Source organism: Euphorbia lathyris, chromosome 3 (assembly GCF_963576675.1).
Source record: "Euphorbia lathyris chromosome 3, ddEupLath1.1, whole genome shotgun sequence".
Taxonomy (NCBI): Eukaryota; Viridiplantae; Streptophyta; class Magnoliopsida; order Malpighiales; family Euphorbiaceae; genus Euphorbia; species Euphorbia lathyris.
In genome coordinates, this window is record NC_088912.1 from 82,842,696 (window position 1) to 82,862,559 (window position 19,864).

Genomic DNA, 19,864 nt, shown 5'->3' on the forward strand with positions numbered 1-19,864 from the left:
CTGACCACTCTTTATTTATCTACTATCATGGACCTGATACTGCATATCTTCTCTTGTATGTGGATGATATTATTTTAACATGTTCTTCGGAGTCTCTTCGACTTTCTATTATGACCCGTCTTAGTGCTGAATTTGCTATGAAAGACTTAGGTCTTCTTAGTTCTTTTTTTGGCATTGCCGTTCCACATAACCCTGGTCATCTATTCCTTTCTCAAAAGCAATATGCTGAGGACATTTTGGAACACGCACGCATGGCTAACTGTAATTCTTGTGCTACTCTGGTTGATTGTAAAGGGAAGCTCAGTGCCATTTCCAGTGTTCCTTATGGTGATCCCACACTTTTCCGGCGACTAGCTGGAGCTCTTCAGTATCTTACCTTCACCCGACCCGATATTTCCTATGCAGTTCAGCAGATCTGTCTTTTTATGCATGCTCCCCAGGTCATACGCATGAATGCTCTCAAATGAATTCTCCACTACATCAAAGGAACCCTTCATTATTACTTGCATCTGACTCGGTCTTCTCTTTCCTCCTTGGTTTCCTACACTGATGCTAATTGGGGAAGGTGTCTTGACACTCGTCGATCTACTTCGGGCTACTGTATTTTTTTGGGAGATAATCTGATCTCATGGTCCTCCAAACGACATCCCACTCTTTCCAAATCCAGTGCCGAGGCAGAATATCGTGGCGTTGCTAATGTTGTCTTTGAATCTTGCTGGCTTTGGAATCTGTTACTTGAGTTACGATGCCCCATAGTCAAAGCCACACTCGTCTACTGCGACAATGTGAGTGCTATTTACCTATCAGTAAATCCGGTTCAGCATCAACGAATTAAGCACATTAAAATGGACATTCATTTTGTTCGTGAAAAAGTTCAGCGTGGTGAGGTGCGAGTTCTTCATATACCGTCTCGTTACCAAATTGCAGATGTTTTCACTAAAGAACTTCCCCGGGTTCTCTTTGATGATTTTTGTGCCAGTCTCAATGTTCGTCAACCTACCGTTTTGACTGCTGGGGAGTGTTAGATATATATGTATTATATTTGTAAATAAATCAAGGTAAATCAATTAGCTTAATTAAGTAAATCAAATAGCCTAATTAGCTGTTTAAATTATGATATTATTAACTCCTTGAATTATAATATTATTGTCAAGGGCGGAACTAGGGGTAGGGGGGGTTCGCCGGGGCTCGAGCCCCGGTTGGCCGCCCGAGAATTGAGGGAAAAAAAAAATTTAGTAACGGTGTCTCGTAATATTTTGGAGAGAATTATATTGAATATATGTAGTATTATTTCAATATATAAATGTAGATGAGATGGTTAAGTATGCTTACTCTTGTTTAAGAGGTCCTGTGTTTGATTCCCTTCAGTCTCACTGTATATATACTTGTGTGATTAACGAGAACAGAGGGGTTTCATCATCTTTCACCCACACAATTTTAAATAACAACTCCCATGTTATTAACCCTTGTTACTCCACCGGCCGATGCTCTAACAATATGGCTATAAGTTGGGCCGGAGAATGTTCAAAAAGAAAGCCCAGAAAAGCATGACGGAATCACTTTCAATGGTTTAGATTTCATCATGCCGTTTTTCTAAAACCTCCCTGACTTCATCTTTCAAAGCTAAAACCCTGTGGAAAGCCCTCCCTCCTCCTGAGGAGAATCACTCGGACTCTGTCTATCTCAGTGGCTGTGATCGTCAATTATGTATAGAATAGCTTCACGATTATCATCATCCATTCGGTATTACTTGTTTTGCTTTCATTTTTTTTCGTTTATACTCTTTCTATTTGCTCTTCCTTGACTAATACTCGTATATTTCTCTCTCGTGTTTTGTTTTCGTCCGTTCAATAGCTCCTCTGCTGCGAAGAAATTGGTAAGCATGGCTCCTCTTCTGTCTCTTTCTCTGATCTTATTTATTGCATTTTTTGTGTGTTTGATTAGTTATATTATTATGTCATTTGCATAGTTTGATTTTGGGAAGTAGAGCTTTTACTGGATTTAACAAAGTTCAGGTGGTTCATACTTTCATCTGTCGTAACTATTTTACTTTTCCACTACTTGACTACCAAATGGGGTGTGTTAAATTTCCCAAAGAAGACGCTTGTAATTAATTACTATTAGGTAGTGCATTTTCAGTTTAGGATTTCAATTCTGTTTCATTTTGGGCTTTTGTTCTGGAAAGTAATGTTTTTAATTGATTTTGAAATATATTTTGGCGGTTAACTTTTGGTTTTATTAGGTGCGTGGTAGTATTATATGCAGCAGAAGTTATGTGGCAAAGGATATCACTTTTGGGGTCGGGGCTCGTGCAGCTATGTTGCAGGGTGTCAATGAGGTAGCGGCAGCTGTGAAAGTCACAATGGGACCAAAGGTATTGGCTTCTGCTATATATAAATATGAGTAGAAACATATAATTTGTATCATTGCCAGCCAGGCCAATCTGGAGATATTTAGCCATTCAAAATAAAATACTTCTCTTCTAATAACTCAAGTAATTACGTATGTTGTCAGTATTACTTTTCAATTCCCAGAGTGACACTTTAGTCCGTAAATCACTTACAATTACGGCGGGCGGGGTTTAATACACTAGAAGAGGCTATCCCCTATTTCATGGTTAACTATTTTTAGCACATTTCTCTTCGAAACCCCCAGAAAACTGTCTCTATTGCTAACTCCATTTGGTCTCATCTCATGTATGATAATTGTTCCTATTTCACATTCTCATTTCTGAGTTTTGAAAATATTAGTCTTGTGCACCATAAGAGTTTCCTCACATTAATGGTGAAGTCACTGTAGAAGCAATTAAACTTTTTGTAATTTTTGCTCTCATTGAGTGATCAGGGTCGCAATGTTATTATTGAAAAAAGTAATGGAGACCCCAAGGTGACTAAGGATGGTGTCACTGTTGCCAAAAGCATCCAATTCAAGGAAAAGGCCAAGAATGTTGGCGCAGACCTTGTAAAGCAGGTTGCGAATGCTACAAACACTGCCGCAGGGGATGGTAATTTCTTTTTTGTTCTATTAAACTCTATGTTAGAGAAGTGTTTCAGTCTGCAAATTCCTTGGCATGCCACTATCGAAATACAATTAGGTGGATTTGTCTTCTTTATAAGCCTGAAAAACACTTTACTATCTTTTAAGCTGTAGAAGTTGGAAAGAACAGTTATCAGATACCTTGAAGGGAACTGTTTTGGGAGGGAAAAAAAGCTGCACTATGATGGAGTGAGCAATTCCTTATTCACAACTTTATGATGTTGAAACTTGATTGTTGTTTTCAGTCCGCAGCTATGATGCACAAAAACTTTGATGTTGAAGCATTTCCACCTGTCCGAAATGTTTTTGAAAGGAACTCATAGGAAACATTTCGAGTATGTTTCTACAATTTTAAAAATTTCGAAAACTCAATTCTTATAATAAAGTAGGTTGATCTCTTAGTCAATTCCTCAAACTCTCAAAATGAAAAAAACTCCTTTTTTTGTTAATATTTTGGTTTCCTACTCAACTTTAATATAATTTTTTTTTTTCATTCTATAAAAGGGCGGCCCGTTCACACTACGCGTCCCCGCTGAGCGAGGGTCCGGGGAGGGGTGCCACCACAAGGGTGTATTGGGGCAAGCCTTCCCCTGCCAATTTATTTGGCAAGAGGCCGCTCCTAAGACTCGAACCCGTGACCTCTTGGTCACACACGACAACAACGTTTACCGTTGCGCCAAGGCTCGCCCTCATTCTATATATAAAAAAAATCACAAATGCATATTTTTAAGTTTAATTTTAGAATTAGATTCTTTCTTGTCTTCTTATTATTTAGACATTTCTTTTTTGTAAAATAAGAGAGAATTGTAGAGAATGAATTGTTCTTTCATTGACAAGTATTTGAGTATATGTACAGGTAAGAGGCTCTAATTAAGGAAATAGAGCCGATACTAAATCCCTAAGATTTCTCTTATACAGCACATAATCATGTTCACATCTATGTTTACACTTGTAGACTCTATAATACTCCCCCTCAAGCTGCAACATAGATATCCTTTCTCTCCATTCTCTCTTATTTTACTTGGTATCAAAGCCTCTTAGACCAAGTAGTCGAGGGTTCAAATCCCGACAACTTCATTTTATTAGTGGAATTTCACACATGGTAGGATGAACCTGTGTTGTACAACTTCAAGCCCAAGGGGCATTTGCGCATACTTCTATACTTGAGGCATATATAAAGCTATTCTTGGACCTTACCTTATCAACTTAAGCTTTTAGGTCAATTGGTTTTGTAGTTTTCAACAAATGCTTTTTTTTCCCCATTTCAATTCTGTGTCCGTACAACGTAGGTCCATTGAAAATAAATATACTTGCAGAAGAGAATTTTGTATTGTCTTATTTACTATATTATCTTGCTAGTATGACCCTTAGAATCTATAGGCATAAATCAACGGGAAGAGATGAATGCTATGTCCCCAATCATAATCCATCCTGAATTATCATCTAGTTGGCTTCCAGCCTTCTAATATGTTACAAATATATGTTTTATGAAAGACCATACTCCTAAACTTGAGGCATGCATGAAGTGGAAAAGTCATGTCGTTTATCCCCTTTTATCTTGATCTGAGAGATTCTCATGTTCTGTCGCTTATCTGGTTGCAGGTACAACTTGTGCAACTGTTCTGACCCAGGCAATTCTTTCTGAAGGCTGCAAATCTGTAGCTGCTGGTGTTAATGTGATGGATTTGCGTGCTGGTATAAATATTGCAGTTGGTGCAGTCGTTTCTGGCTTGAAAAAGAGAGCATTGATGATTAGCACACCAGAAGAAATTACGCAGGTTTTTCAGCTGCTTGTAGAAAGTATTGTACATATTATTTCCTATGGGAAACTTTGGTATAGGATAAAAGCTTACGACTATGATATGCATACTAGTATTTGATTGGTAATATTAAAAGGAAAGCTTCGTTATTTTGTTTGAAAATCCTATCTTTCATTGTGAAAGCATGCTTCATTTAAAGTATTAGATGAAGCTTCTTAGTGGACATTTCCTTGTACAAACTTGAGTTTGATTATGATTTCTTGATGAGAGGAGTGTTCATTTATGTTCCTAAAGCTGGTGTCTGAATCTGCTAGGATCTTTGTGTGTCCTTACACTCATTTCATGGATATTTTGTTTTTGGCTTCATAGTTGTCCATTGTTATCTAATAAACAGTAAACAGGTTGCTACTATCTCAGCAAATGGTGAACGTGAAATTGGAGAATTGATAGCTCGAGCAATGGAGAAAGTCGGCAAAGAAGGAGTCATTACTGTTACCGTGAGCAAAGTTTCTTCTTCTGGTGTTGCATTATTGTAATTTGTTTTGTATATAGGCTATATACATCATCTTGAATTTTGCAGGATGGGAATACTTTGGAAAATGAGTTGGCAGTAGTAGAAGGAATGAAGCTCGCCAGAGGTTATATATCTCCTTATTTTATTACTGACGTCAAGACTCAGAAATGTGTAAGCTAATGCCCCTGCTGCTTCTACTATTAACTAGATATGCAATAACTAGAAAGTGAAAAAAGTTCTACCATGAAGCTTTATCTCAAATACCATGGGAATTTTTGGGAACAATTATTATAGGGTGGTTGGAGTTGGAGAGTTGGTGTTCCTTGTGCTAGTGTAACAATCAGTTAAACAATAAGGTCCGGTTTGACTGTGAGGTGGCACAGTTGTGTACACTCCATAGAACTGAAACGGCAATTTTCTTGACAAGTAACAAGTTGCTGTTTTGGATTCTCAGCTTCTGTGGAGAGCCTGTTTGTGGCACAGTGAAACCCTCTCAAAGTCAGGCGGGTTAAAGCAGAAGGATGGGCTAAGAAACAAAGGGATCAAGAGATGACTGTTGCCGTCATATTGGGACTTTAAAGAATTTTGTACAAATTAAAATTTTGGTGGGCTGTTCTGAGCTTCCATTTGTATTATGTAGACATGCATTGAGATTGGCTTCTTCTATCTCCATGATGATTGTCCTCCCCCTACCCACTCACATCACTTGTGAAATTTTTTTGTGCATCTCTCAATATCATCTCTACTAATCAATAATTGCATGATTGCAGGAACTTGAAAATCCTTTGATCCTGATTCATGAGAAGAAAATTTCAGACATGAATTCACTTGTGAGAGTATTGGAGCTGGCAGTAGAAGTACTTTACTCAAACTTTCTTGATTCTTTTTAAATTTTCTGGTGTTACGGTGATATCAATATATGAATTCTAACTCATTTATTTTCTAACCACTGAACTATAAACAGAAAAACAGACCACTTCTAATTGTAGCAGAGGACGTGGAAAGTGAATCGCTATCTATGCTTATACTCAATAAGCATCATGCTGGAGTAAAGGTAATCAATTATACTTGCTTTGAGTTGCACTGGTATGCATACTGCTTATGATGCATGAACTCATAAATCTTGATGGCATAGATGCTATAATGATGTCGAATTGTTTACTTTTGATGACATGGTACATTGAATTGTTGTGTTTTGTTAATATGACATGTTTCACTTGATGACACGTCAAATGGTGTTAAACTCCTTCTTTTGTTAACATTGTAAACCACATGATGCCTTATGTAACAAAAAATTCAGATTCCTCGCAAATAAGCGAAACTACATGGATTTTTTTTTGTACTTTTCCCAATAAAATAACAGTTGGAGGGCATAATTTTGTAAGAGTTATTCAGGTAATCTTCAAACAAATACAGATCTATATGTGCATATAATCTTCAAACAAATACATTGTTATGCTTAAAAGGATACCAAATTTACTAGGCAAAAGCAACGATAACATTCATGATGTCTGATACAAATACTGGTGATGGGCTTTTATTGGGCCAATCTTCTTCAGGAGGGGTGTGTTGGACTCGGAAATAGACCTCTGCCTTAGAGATCCAACCTCTCGCGTCTTGGCCGGAAAATGAAGGAATCTGAACTCTAGGAGTGGAGAATGTGAAATCGGAGTGGCCTTAGTGATTTACCTTAAGTAAATCATTGAGGCTGACATTAGTGCTTTTGGGTTGTTGAATTTGTGATTGGGAATGGATATAAACAGAGCCTTCAGGATTGAACTCATCTCCTTTAACCAGCATTTCACTAGTAGTTTCTCCTTCTTCTGTTTGAGATTGCTTCCCCTGTATCTTTTCTACACTTAGCAATACTTTTTCGATTGTTTGTTGCATCGAGTTCGTAAGGTGTTGCATCGAGTTCGTAAGGTGTTGCATCTATGACATAACAGAGGAGAGCAAAAGAAGGAAATAAGAGGCAACCCTTATGATTCAACCGAATGGAAAGCAAGAACAATTCCCAATACAACGATAAAAATAAAGAAACTAGCCAAACAAGGGAAAAAGTATATTCAGCAGAGAGGATCTCTTGCTGCCCAAGCTCTAGGCTGAAGGAATAACAGAAAAACACTCCATATCCTACCGCTGCCCCCCAGCTACTGTCTAATTTAACCAACTCTCTCCAATCGCAAAGCATAACTAACTTTTCTCATCATCACTAGCAATGGTCCTCTCTTTTTTCTCCTAACATAAACCTTAGGACATGTGAGGAGAAAAAAGAGAGGACACATGGCTAGCGATGAGGAGAAAAGTTAGTTATGCTTTGGGATTGGAGAGAGTTGGTTATATTAAACACTAGCTGGGGGGCAGCGGTAGGATATGGCGTGTTTTTTCTGTTATTCCTTTTGGCCTAGAGCTTGGGCAGCAAGAGATCCTTTTTGCTGAATATACTTTCCCCCTTGTTTGGCTAGTTTCTTTACTTTTGATCTTTGTATTCTGCATTGTTCTTGTTTTCCATTCGGTTGAATCATAAAGGTTGCCTCTTATTTCATTCTTTTGCTATCCTTTTGTTGATAATATTTGCAGTGCTTGGCATTTTATTTTTCAATGTCCATCAACTAACATATTATAACTTAGATCTTTAGAAGTTCCAGGCTTCTAGATATGTATGGGAAAGCGTATGGAATACGAAAATTCCATATTTAGTTTTTAATTATATTTCCTAAATTTTCACTTGCAACTTTAATTTCTTGTATCTCAAGGAATGGGTGTATTCTACTCACTAATGATTTTGTGCTGTATAGGTCTGTGCCATTAAAGCTCCTGGTTTTGGGGAGAACAGACGAGCGAGTTTAGATGATCTTGCCATTTTTACTGGCGGAGAGGTTATATGATTTTTCACATCATGTATCTGTTTTTATATATGATAATGATGTCATGATTAAGACTAATTGTTTAGTGTTTATGATATACAGCTTATCAATGAAGCTCGTGGTTTGACCCTTGACAAAGTAAAAATTGAAATGCTTGGTACTGCTAAGAAGGTTTGGGAATAAACTTCTAGTGTGTTTATTAGATTATTTGAACCTTACCAGACTGAATCAAAGTTATGTTTTATTGACCAACAATTCATCATAGGTTACTGTTTCTCTTGATGACACGATAATTCTCCATGGTGGTGGGGATAAGAAACTGATTGAAGGTCGGTGTGAGGAGGTATGGTCCATGGTTAATCATTAGGATTCATTTACACAGCCTGAACAATTTTGGTCAGACAAGTTCGTTTTGTAAAGATTAAACCATTTGAAGAGGATTTTTGGAGAGGATTTATTTTTCCGCTCTCTAATTGATGTACTGATAACAAAAACATTGTACAGTTGAGAACAGCAATGGAAAAGAGTACTGCCATGTTCGACAAGGAAAAAGCACAAGAAAGACTTTTGAAGCTCTCTGGTGGAGTTGCTGTGTTCAAGGTTGGGGGTGTTAGTGAAGCTGAAGTTGGAGAAAGGAAGGATAGGGTCACAGATGCTTTGAACGCGACCAGAGCCGCTGTGGAAGAAGGAATCGTTCCAGGTAAGTTTGTTTAAACAAATAATGGTTCAGTACATGATCATAGTCTGAATGTGATTATCTGTATTAGGTGGTGGCGTTGCTCTTCTATATGCTACAAAAGCTTTGGAAGACCTTGAAGCTCAAAATGAAGACCAGAAGAGAGGCATACAAATAATTCAGAATGCTCTCAAGGTTTGGCTTTGTCAGATAGACTTTGTTTTCAGCTAAGCTGTCATTTTGTTATCTCATAACTGAAATTGAATTTCTATAGGCTCCTACGAGTACAATAATTTCGAATGCTGGATTTGATGCTGCTGTTGTTCTTGGCAAATTGTTGGAGCAAGATGATTATAATTTTGGTTATGATGCAGCTAAAGGTTTGTGCAATTCAGTTTGGAATATATTAAAAAAGCTATACTTGGTTGGACTTGGAGTTTTTCTTTCCTCTAACTTAAAAATCTTTGTTATTTATGGTAATTTATAATGATTTTTTGATGTCATTGCCTAATCTGTAATGATGGTTGTGAAAAAACAGGTGAATATGTGAATATGGTAAAGGCTGGAATCATAGATCCCCTTAAAGTTGTAAGGACAGCCCTTGTAGACGCTGCCAGGTGAATATGGAGTTTTTGATTGTGTAAAATTTATATTTGCTTAATACATCCCTAGATCCTGTATTTGTCCAGAAAAGTCAATTGTCCCTTTAGGCTTTAGAAACGTCCTATTTACCTTCTGAACTTATTTAAAGTGACTTATTAACTTTGTGAACTTTCTTAGAGTGACTTATTGGCCACCCTGAACTTGCTTGAAGTGATACACGATTCAATTTGTCAAAATCCCATTTTGTTGTGCCACGTGGTCTTAGACTTTAAACAAGCTCAGAGTAAATAGAAAGTGTCCAAAATTTTGGGGATAATTGCCGTTCCTGGACAAATCCAGGGAATAGGAATGTATTAGGACTATTATTATTAGGTTTAATATGGATATTTATATTGTTAACATTTGCTTGTATTTGCAGTGTTTCGTTGCTGTTGACAACGACAGAGGCAGCTATAGTAGAAAATCCAAATCAGAAAAAGCCTCCTAGCAGAATGCCCAATATGGATGATTTGGATTATTAGACAGACTTAGTGCTCATTTTTTAATTTCAACTGTACCCTAATTCTTCAGAATTCTAGTAGTAGAAACTTGGACACTTCTTTGGAATGAATGAATGAATTCCTCAAAAGTCTTGAAGAATTCATTTATAATTCCATTTCTTTTTTATGTTTGGAATGAATGAAAAGGAAATTAAGAATCCAGTTTCAGCATTTGGATTCTAAGGAATTGGAATTGCAAATGAATTTCTGAGTTTATAGAAAAGAAAAAATTTGAGCCAATAATATTTTCATTTCAAAAATGTGTTCCTCCTTGAAAATCTGAGAAATTGATTACACTAATTATTTTCTTGTGTTAGAGTAATAGCTGATATAATAAATTCACTTTCTTTCTCTTCATCTGAGTAATATGTATGAATGACAATTTGGATTGTTGTGTTATAATTGTATTATATTATTTATATATTTCATATAATTATATTTGCTGTACATATACTAAAGTGATAACTATGATACATGGATCGTGTCAATCACGAGGTTCTTTGTTATCTGTTATAAATTACCACTCCATATAGCAAAAATCATTTAAAAAAAAAATTAGTATCAAAATGAAGAAAAAGGAGTGGTAATTCCAATCCAGGCCGCCTCAAAGTTACAAAAGGATTACGAAATAGAACCCAAGTAGAGTACATAAAGAGTCGTTTCCTTACAGCTGAGTTAGATATATTCTAAGCAACTTTGCTTAACGAAAATATTTGGACTCTGTTCATTAGACTGGGATTGGTGTTCTTTTCCAGATTTCCTAATGTTATTATAGTTTGACCGTGAGTGTTAAGTTTCTTTTCATTCTTTTATGGCTTTTCACATTTAACCACAAGCTCTCTAATACACACATAAACCATGTTGAAGTCTCTACTCACATATGAAACCCAAATTCATTCATCTATAAAGATTTGAACTTCATATGAATTAACATTGTACATATATAATTTAGAAATCCTACCTAAAAACGGACAAAATCAGATTTTAACTGCCAAAACATAGAACTTCTAATCCATCACCTTCTGTGAAATGCTCAGCTGATGTCAGTAGTTTTTGTTGTTCAACAGATTTAATCATCTCACCCACCATTAGATTCTTCAGTAATCCTCGAAAAAGCTTGCTCCAAATTATTAACAATGTTTGTTATGGTTGGTCTGTTGATTCCATCTGAATTTACACAATGAAGTGCAGTATATGCCACCATTTCAATTGCTTCAGCTTCATTAACAGACTCAGGTGGATCAATCCTAGGGTCTAAAATCAGGGGCAATTCATTCCCCAAGATTTTAGGAACCGAAAACTGTACTAAATTTGTTTCCTTATCGAATATAGCCATCTTTCCTGTCAATAGTTCTAGTAATACGACACCGAAAGAATACACATCACTCTTTGCAGTTAACACATTTTCACCATTGTACTCTGGATCAACATAACCATCTCTTTCTCTTTTTGCTGCCATCTTTGATTTGTACTCCTGTTCAGATTCAAGACCCATCAATCCAAAGTCTGCGATTCTAGCTGTCCAATTCGCATCGAGTAAGATGCACGAGGAATTTATGGCTCGATGAATTATGGGTGGGACTGCATAATTGTGAAGATAATCAATTCCTCTTGCAGCATCTAATGCAATCCTGATCCTCATAACCCAGGAATCAATCATCCTACTATCGTTGTGAAACAACTGGTGATACAGTGATCCATTCGCCATGTACTCGAAAACCGCAAGCCTTTCGGTTTCTTGTTCACAGTATCCTACAACTCTAACCAAATGTTTGTGGTGAAGCCTTAAAAAGTAAGCCAGTTCAGATTCATATGCACTATCTTCCTCAATGCTCTTATGTTGACCTATGTATTTCCTCTTGATTACCACTTCACGGCCGTCCTCTAACCGCCCTTTATAGACAATGCCAAACCTGCCATCACCGAGCTTGCAGTCATCTGAGAAGTCATAAGTGGCAGCAGCAAGTTCAGCCAGAGTGAATTCCTCTTCTCTATGAAGTTTTCTTAGATTCGAGGCGGATCTTGTTTGTAGAAGATTTCCTGAAAGTTTCGTATATAATAGACCAAAGGCAAAGAATATAGGCCAAGTCGAGACTTTGACAGGATTGTCAGTGTGTCGAGACAAAAACGCAAATGCTATTGATGCAAAAATCCATTGAAAGAAGGCACAAACTAACCCAATAATATCGGGAAATGTTCCGAAAGGCTTAGAATTCGGGTAAGGGCAATAAAACCATGGCAGCAAACCCTTCTTCATCAAAGAAACTCTTTCTCGTTTACCCTTGTAAACAAGATCAAGGACAGAAATGACCAAAACTGTGAAAGACATTAACATACTAAGTAGAGCGAATTGGGGCTTATGAACTGATGACAACTGGTCGAAAACAGCTGATGGTAGCTCCAAGACGAAGTTTGAGACGAGGAAGATGCTTTCCAGGGAAGTGATCTGTTGCAAGAAAGGATTATGAAATGTCCATCTTGCAATCATATAAAAAACATGCTGTTATCATCTCCAATTTTACTAACCTTTTGATTGAAGCCATCTTTCCTGCTATGCGCCTTTTCACTGCTCTTGGTTTCCTGTTCAATATCTATTTGAAGAGATTCAGCCATACCATGTGGGAGTAGCAAATTTTGTGGAAGAAACCAAAACCCAGAAGCAAGTTATAGTCTTCAAATTTCAATTTGGTAACAGATTGAAAATGAAAAGAGAAACAAAAGTCATAAGGTGCTTTCTCATCAACTGGCTCCACACGGCAATAAAATATAGGCCTCTTAAAGGCACCTTTTTGACTTTCAACTGGTGAAATTTGACTCTTCATAACGTGGTTGTGGTCTTAATTATTCCACCAGCACAATCTGATATTTTAATTTATCTTAAAAACAAAAATTAATCTGGGAAACCATAAATTTATGTCCTCAACAGCAAAGATGACAATTTTGGATATGGCCATCTGGAAATATCCCAAAAGTTCATTGAAAGATGCCACAAAATAATCCTACTATATGGGAAAAGGTTCCAAAAGGCTTGGAATTTGGATATGGGTAATAAAGCCTTTCTTCACCAAATAAACTCTTTCCTTTTTTCAGTTTTTTCACCAGCATATTGAAGAAGTTGTACTAATTTCAATTTCATGATCATGTCTTTGGCTCTTCATTTGAAGTGTCAAATCATCAAGAATTCTATAAACTTGCTCTAAACCCTCTTGCACATTGTTTGCAGAGAATGTGTAAACATTCTTCTTCAGTTTAATCCAACTCTGCCCTGGGTTTTTCTTCAAACCTTTTGTTCTAGCTGACATTCTCAGTCTTGCAGAATCCTCCCACCTACCACAGGCAGCGTATATATGAGAAAGCAACATGGAATTCCTTGTCATTTCCTGCAGGTTGAGATTAAACATGGATGCCGTTTCTTCTGCAATTTCTGTATTATTGTGCATTCTACAAGAGTTCAAAAAAGCACTCCAAACACAGGCATTTGGTTCTATTGGCATGTTTTTTATAATTTCACTTGCTTCTTGCAATAGCCCTGCCCGCCCAAGGAGATCAATCATGCATGCATAATGCTCCATCTGGGGTTCGATCTTGTACTCTCTACGTGCCTGATCAAAAAGTTTACGACCCTCAGGAACAAGTCCAGCATGACTGCAAGCAGAAAGAAGAGCAATGAAAGTAACACCATCTGGCTTAAATCCGAGATTAATCATTTGATCAAAAGTTTCAAGAGCATTTCTGCCAAGCCCATGCATCCCATACCCCATGATCATAGAATTCCACGTGATTAAATCTTTCGTCTTTATTCTCTCGAATATAGCATGCCCTTCTGTAAAATATCCACACTTGGTGTACATGTTAACTAAGCCATTTTGCACCAGAATGTTTTTGTCTATCCAGGTTCTAATAACATGGCCATGGATTTCCCTACCGAGATGAAGTGCAGCTAACTCTGCACAAACTGATAAAACAGTAACTATTGTCACACCGTTGGCTGATACCCTAGCATTCTGCATTTGTCGAAATAATTCCAACGACTCCTCTCCACGTCCGTTAGAAGCAAAACCATCAATTACTGCACTCCAAGTTACAACATTAGGTCTCAACTTCGAACATTGATCTGATCTCCTCAACTGCAGAAATATCTCAAGGGCCGCATCACATAAACCAGCTTCTGCGTGTGATGTTATCAAGGTATTCCAACTCGCTATGGTCTTATTTTTCAATTCCGCGAACAATTTATATGCACAATTTACATCTCCATGCTTCCCATACACACTCACCAGTGCAGTTTTGACAAACGAATAATCTTCAAACCCACCCTTTATAACATATCCATGAATCACCTTACCCCTATCAAATACACTCAAACCTGCACAAACTGATAAAACAACAGCAATTGCTTCAGCAGTCACCTCAGTTCCTCTAGACCTCATTAAATCAAACAACTCCATTGTTTCCCCAAGATACCCAGAACGCGCATAGCTTGACATCAACGATGTCCATGTCACAAGATTTGGCTCCAATCCCTTAATCTGCATCCTCTGGAAAATCTTGAAAGCACCATTGCAATCATAATTAAAAGCATAACCTGAAACCATTGTATTCCATGAAATATAGCTCTTAACAGACATTCTATCAAACACATTGACTGCATTTTCCATTTGACCTAGTTTTGCATACATTCCCATCAACTCATTACCAACATAAAGATGGCTCTGAAAACCCAATTGGAAGGCATGGCAATGAATTGTTCTGCACAAAGTAGAGTAGCCAATAAAAGCACATGCCCTTGTAACCAAAGGGAAAGTAAATCCATCGCCAAAAGCTCCAACGTTTCTCATTCTAACATACAGTTTAAGGGCATTTTCATAGTATCCATGAGAAACATTAGCTCTCAAAATTGCATTCCACAAAAGCAAATTAGAGATTCGCTCACAAGGGGTAGTGTCAAATATTTTGTGAGCATCAATGAGACATCCAAAACGAGCATAGACAGATACCTTACGAGCAGCCAAGAAAGCAGAGCAGTAATTACCAGTAACGATGACATGGGCATGGATTTGTTTACAGTTGAATAGTGATGCATTGTTGAAGAAGTTGATCGAAAAAACCAAGAAGCTCATTAGAAGGTTGATAATAGCAACGGATTACAGAGATCGAAGAATTGAGATTTGAAGGGAATTTATGAATTCGTAATAAGAGAGGTTGAAAAGAAGCAGCAGCATGAATCATCAAGATCAATTATTCAGAAAGCTGAGAATAGATCCTACTGGTTGCTTAAGATTGGAATTAAATTTGGGCGCGAAATATGAATGTTAATTCTAAATTCTAAATTCTAATTCCATTTCTAGGGCTTGGTTCGAACCTTAAATTTGGCCAGGAAAACTATAATCTTTGCACCCTGAACTTTGTGCAATCTTTCAATCATATCCTCTTTGTGATACTTTTTTTTCTGTAAGTTTAAGAGAAAAGAAAACGACTTTACTATATGAGCTCTTACTGTAACAGTAGAAAATAATTAGAGATTAACTAAATATCAATAATCAACTGAAGATTATAAGGATTAATAAGATTACATGTAGTTCAAATTTAAAAATACAACAATACATATCAAGAATTGAAAGTGAGATTTGGATAGTAACTTGATAATAATGTTAGCTCTTTGATCGGGACGACGACAAGCCCGTTCGATTTACTTGTTGTTTAACGTTGTTAGAAAAAGTTGTTTTTCTAAAAACAATGATTTTCTGCTTTTGTAAAAAGTCACGCAAATGCGAAATTTCTAACCAAACATCTAAAGAGATAAGCAAACAAGAGAAAAAATAATAAACAAACACTCCCTATAGAAATTCTTGTTAAATTTTAGTGAGAAACACTATTAAACTACACATACACCTCACGTCAAGAGGAGAAGAAGCAGTAAATGTTCACCAAGAGTAGTGGAAGCTAAATAGTAAATTTTTTTTTTGGATAGAAAGCTAAATAGTAAATTGAACAGGAGAAAATAGGCATCACAATCTTTCGTGTTTCACTGAGCAATAAACCAATCAGATTACAACCGAGTTTCAAAGGCCTGAACAAACGGTCAATATGCAGAACAAGACCATCAAGAATAACTTTGACTAAATTGACAATTTTGTTAAAATAATATAATAAACATCCGTTATATAAAAATAATAATTAATATGCAAATGTGAAGGGTGATCATATGAGTGTGTTTCTCAATGCAACAAGAATTAAAATATCGGCCATCCATATAATTATGCTATTGAATAATTTGGTAGACTTGATCACGTGGGCATTTTTCAGCATGCAACAAGTCAAATGAAGGTATTGTGCCCGCTCAACTGAAAGTAAATCAACCGATTTACGATTAACCCCGCCCCCTAGCTTGAGCGGTTCTAATCAGTTTTCAAAGGTGAAAAATCGAATCACCTCCAACTTGAAAATGTAACCGGTTTTAGTTGAACCACTCGGTCCGATGTAGGCCTGACAACTATGATTTAACTAATATTATTAGTATTTGATAGTATGTCATGTTGATTTCAACAATATGATACTTGACTTTAATGATGTGATATGTTAACTTGTTGACTTTGCTAATAAGTTATTAATTTTAGCCAATATAAGTTAATCACAATTTTTTTTTTGTCAAACTGTCTAAAATATTTAATGTGCTATTAGTATAGTTACAACAAAAATCAATCAAAAGTGTTCGAATCTGCTTCAATTTATGGATAAACTTATTTAGAAGGTCCAATGTGACAGTTAAGTAACAGTCAAACCAATGTTTTTAAATTTTCGATAATCCATGACTAAAATTGATCTTAGTTGGAAACGTTAGAGTTAAATTTACATAATTTCATACATTAGGTCTAAATATGCAATTCATTTGAAACATTAGAGTTAAATTTGACTTTTATTCCTAATAATTGTATTTATATAAGAAACAATAAAAATAAAAATTATATTAATCCCCAACTACTCCCGATTAATCCTAAGAGTACTATCCACCCGATTAGTGCTTAACGTTTTTACAACCTTACAGTAAAACAATTAATTTTGTATCTAGCTATCTTTTCTGTTGTTTTTATGCTAGAAATAATTAAAAAAAAGAAAGGTAATTAGTACCTCTATTTTGATAAAACATACTGTTTAGTCATGTATTTTCAAAAACACATGGTAAGGTCTCTAACATTTTTCTCAATGAACTGTTTAGTCATTCCGTTTGTTTGTTAGATTTTTTTTTACCGTTTATGACTTCGGAAATAACTAAATTATCCTTTACTATTTACCTTCAAACTTTAGAAGAGGAAATCCAATTTAGAATAAGAAGCCTTTTGTACGGGGAACAAGAAAAAGAAAAGACCCAATGCTTACGAATTTGGACGATTAAGAAGAAAATCAAGAAGAATAACACTCAAAGTTAATTTCAGATTCATTAGAGTGTAAAGGAAAGGAAAAGAAGAACGCAAATTCAAATTAACTAACAAAATCTTCATGAGAGTCTAATGACAATGACTCAATAGTTCACCGAGAAAAACGTTAAGGACTAAACAGTTCATCGAAAAAAAGATTAGAGACTTTATTATGTGTTTTTGAAAATACAGAAGCTAAATAATGTGTTTTGTCAAAATATGAAAACTAATTAATTAATTACCCAAAAAAATAGCATCACAGTGAGGATACGATGGTAACATTGGAAAAAGTTCACGGGGCCAAAGTTAGATTATCAATTTATACTCACCATCGGTTTAGGTCTATTCACAGACCAAAGCCCTCTTGTGAATAAATTGATTATTAAATTAGATCGACGTCTCTTATCGATCCCATTACGTAATCCTAAATTCCTTTCAATCTCAACCATACGATCTCTGTACCTTCAAACCTATATATATCCATCCGTATCAAACTCCTTTTTCTAATCCTAACCGGAGCCAGTTTCCAATCCTTACCTGGAAACTACTACACAAAACAAGAACTATATAAACCTAAACCATGATTTCTTCACCAATTCACTCGTCTTTCTTACTTAAATTCATCGTTTCACTTTGTTTGTTCTTTCTCGCAACCATGATTTTCGAAAACCCCCAAATCAACAGTTTCCAAACCAAATACTCCGATACAGTAAATTCCGATTACAGGAACGGAACAACTCTGAAACTCACAACTGGCTCTTTCTATCTACCTAAGGATAACAAGGTCAGACCCCAAGGCGAAGATGCACACTTCACCTGCAAAGCAAGAAACACCATTGGTATCGCGGATGGAGTTGGAGGTTGGGGTTCTAAAGGCATAGATGCGGGTGAATATGCTCGAGAGCTCATGACAAACTCTCTAACCGCAGTTCTCAATCAAAATAAAGGTTCAATCAATCCAGTTAGAGTGTTGCAATCGGCATATCGTACAACTCATTCCAAAGGATCGTCGACTGCTTGTATTATTGCTCTCAATGACAATAATGTGCTTAGATATGCCAATTTGGGAGACAGCGGATTCATTCTGTTTAGGGGGAAGAAATTTCTGTATCGATCGCCAGTTCAACATCATGAGTTTAACTGTCCGTATCAGTTAGGTAGTGGTAGCAGGGATACTCCAAATTTGGCTTACGAGGAAGAGATTCAGGTGGAAGATGGGGATATTATTGTTGCGGCTACTGATGGATTGTTTGATAACGTTTATCCTCACGATATTGAGAAGATTTTGAATCGTAATAAAAGTGATGATCCTTACAAGTTAGCTTCGGAGATTGTTGAACATGCTTTGATTAATTCTGTGGATGAAAATTACTTTTCTCCCTTTGCTAAAGCTGCTGCTGCAGAAGGGTTTAAGCATAAGGGCGGCAAATATGATGATATTACTGTTGTTGTTGCCAAGATTGAACTAGACTTGCATAAATCTTCGTAGATTTAAGTTTGTTTTTTGTAATGATTTGCATAAATGGTGATATTTTGTTCAACTGATGTTTTTTTAATTATTGTTCTATCTTGTAATAAGACTTTTGTTCGCTACATTTTCATTTTATAATTCACTTCCGATGATAATTATAGAACTAAATTTGTAACTTATCGTTTTTAAGGAATAATGCATAAATTTACTTTTATTCTTATTAGAAAATAGTTAATTTAGTTTAAGCACAAAATAATTCAATGTCTTATTAAAAAAAAGATATTTCTTTTCTCATATGCAATTTATGTTCTGACCACTCGGCAACTTCTAGCATTCTGGCAAAAGAAGACTCATTGCACTGTAAGAAAATTGAATTTTTTTTTTTTGACAGTGAAGCATGTTGTTGTAGAAGCAATGAAATCACATTTTCTGATACGATGTATAAATGCAACGACTTTTTGTTGTTGCAATTGTATATATGTAGCAATGACACTCTTGTTGAGTTAATTGTCGAATTGAAATTTGTCTTTTGCAGAAATTTATCGTAACAATACATGTTGTTGCTATATTCTGACTTTTCACGACACTTGTTTTGACTATATATTCTGAGATACATAGTGTTGCTATAAAAGTTTCCGTTTTGCAAGTAATGTCATTGCTAATACGATATTAACAGTAACAAGTATGTTGACAAAGTAATTTTCATAAATTTTAAAAAATATATATTTTATTTTCGCAAAATTTTAAAATTTATGATTTATTTATTAATTTATTTGGATTAAATCGTATATATATTAACAAATACGAATAATACAAGAAATTATCAGTTAGTATATAAATGGGATTATTATGCATGGGCTAGGCTTGTATTATCACTTAAAGAATACAATGTTTTATGAGTATATTCTTGTATCGTAAAAAAAATATATATATATATTTCCTAAATTTATTCAAAAAGGTGTTGGGTTTTGAATTTTGAAAAT

General features: G+C 35.8%; 3 protein-coding genes and 1 pseudogene across 3 annotated transcripts; 2 read left to right on the forward strand and 2 right to left on the reverse strand.

The window, feature by feature from the left end:
* Positions 1 to 1,477: 1,477 nt before the first annotated feature.
* Positions 1,478 to 10,274, forward strand: LOC136222941 (chaperonin CPN60-like 2, mitochondrial). The gene is made up of 17 exons (XM_066010637.1): positions 1,478 to 1,743; positions 1,855 to 1,876; positions 2,243 to 2,374; positions 2,845 to 3,004; positions 4,639 to 4,814; positions 5,198 to 5,293; positions 5,377 to 5,481; positions 6,081 to 6,167; positions 6,275 to 6,364; positions 8,109 to 8,189; positions 8,280 to 8,348; positions 8,443 to 8,520; positions 8,682 to 8,877; positions 8,945 to 9,048; positions 9,128 to 9,233; positions 9,392 to 9,470; positions 9,875 to 10,274. Exons 1-17 carry the CDS (start codon positions 1,706 to 1,708, stop codon positions 9,975 to 9,977), a joined length of 1,722 nt encoding a protein of 573 aa, XP_065866709.1. The 5' UTR covers positions 1,478 to 1,705; the 3' UTR covers positions 9,978 to 10,274.
* Positions 10,275 to 10,854: 580 nt separating this feature from the next.
* Positions 10,855 to 12,739, reverse strand: LOC136223119 (putative serine/threonine-protein kinase-like protein CCR3). Its single transcript, XM_066010941.1, has 2 exons — positions 12,522 to 12,739; positions 10,855 to 12,441 (listed from the first exon to the last, which is right to left on the reverse strand). Exons 1-2 carry the CDS (start codon positions 12,606 to 12,608, stop codon positions 11,074 to 11,076), a joined length of 1,455 nt encoding a protein of 484 aa, XP_065867013.1. The 5' UTR covers positions 12,609 to 12,739; the 3' UTR covers positions 10,855 to 11,073.
* A 153-nt stretch (positions 12,740 to 12,892) lies between these two features.
* LOC136223118 (putative pentatricopeptide repeat-containing protein At1g17630) lies at positions 12,893 to 15,241 on the reverse strand (annotated as a pseudogene).
* Positions 15,242 to 17,849: 2,608 nt separating this feature from the next.
* On the forward strand, positions 17,850 to 18,929 carry LOC136224683 (probable protein phosphatase 2C 55). Its single transcript, XM_066013091.1, has one exon. The coding sequence runs from the start codon at positions 17,991 to 17,993 to the stop codon at positions 18,897 to 18,899; it is 909 nt and encodes a 302-aa protein (XP_065869163.1). The 5' UTR covers positions 17,850 to 17,990; the 3' UTR covers positions 18,900 to 18,929.
* The last annotated feature ends 935 nt before the right edge of the window (positions 18,930 to 19,864 follow it).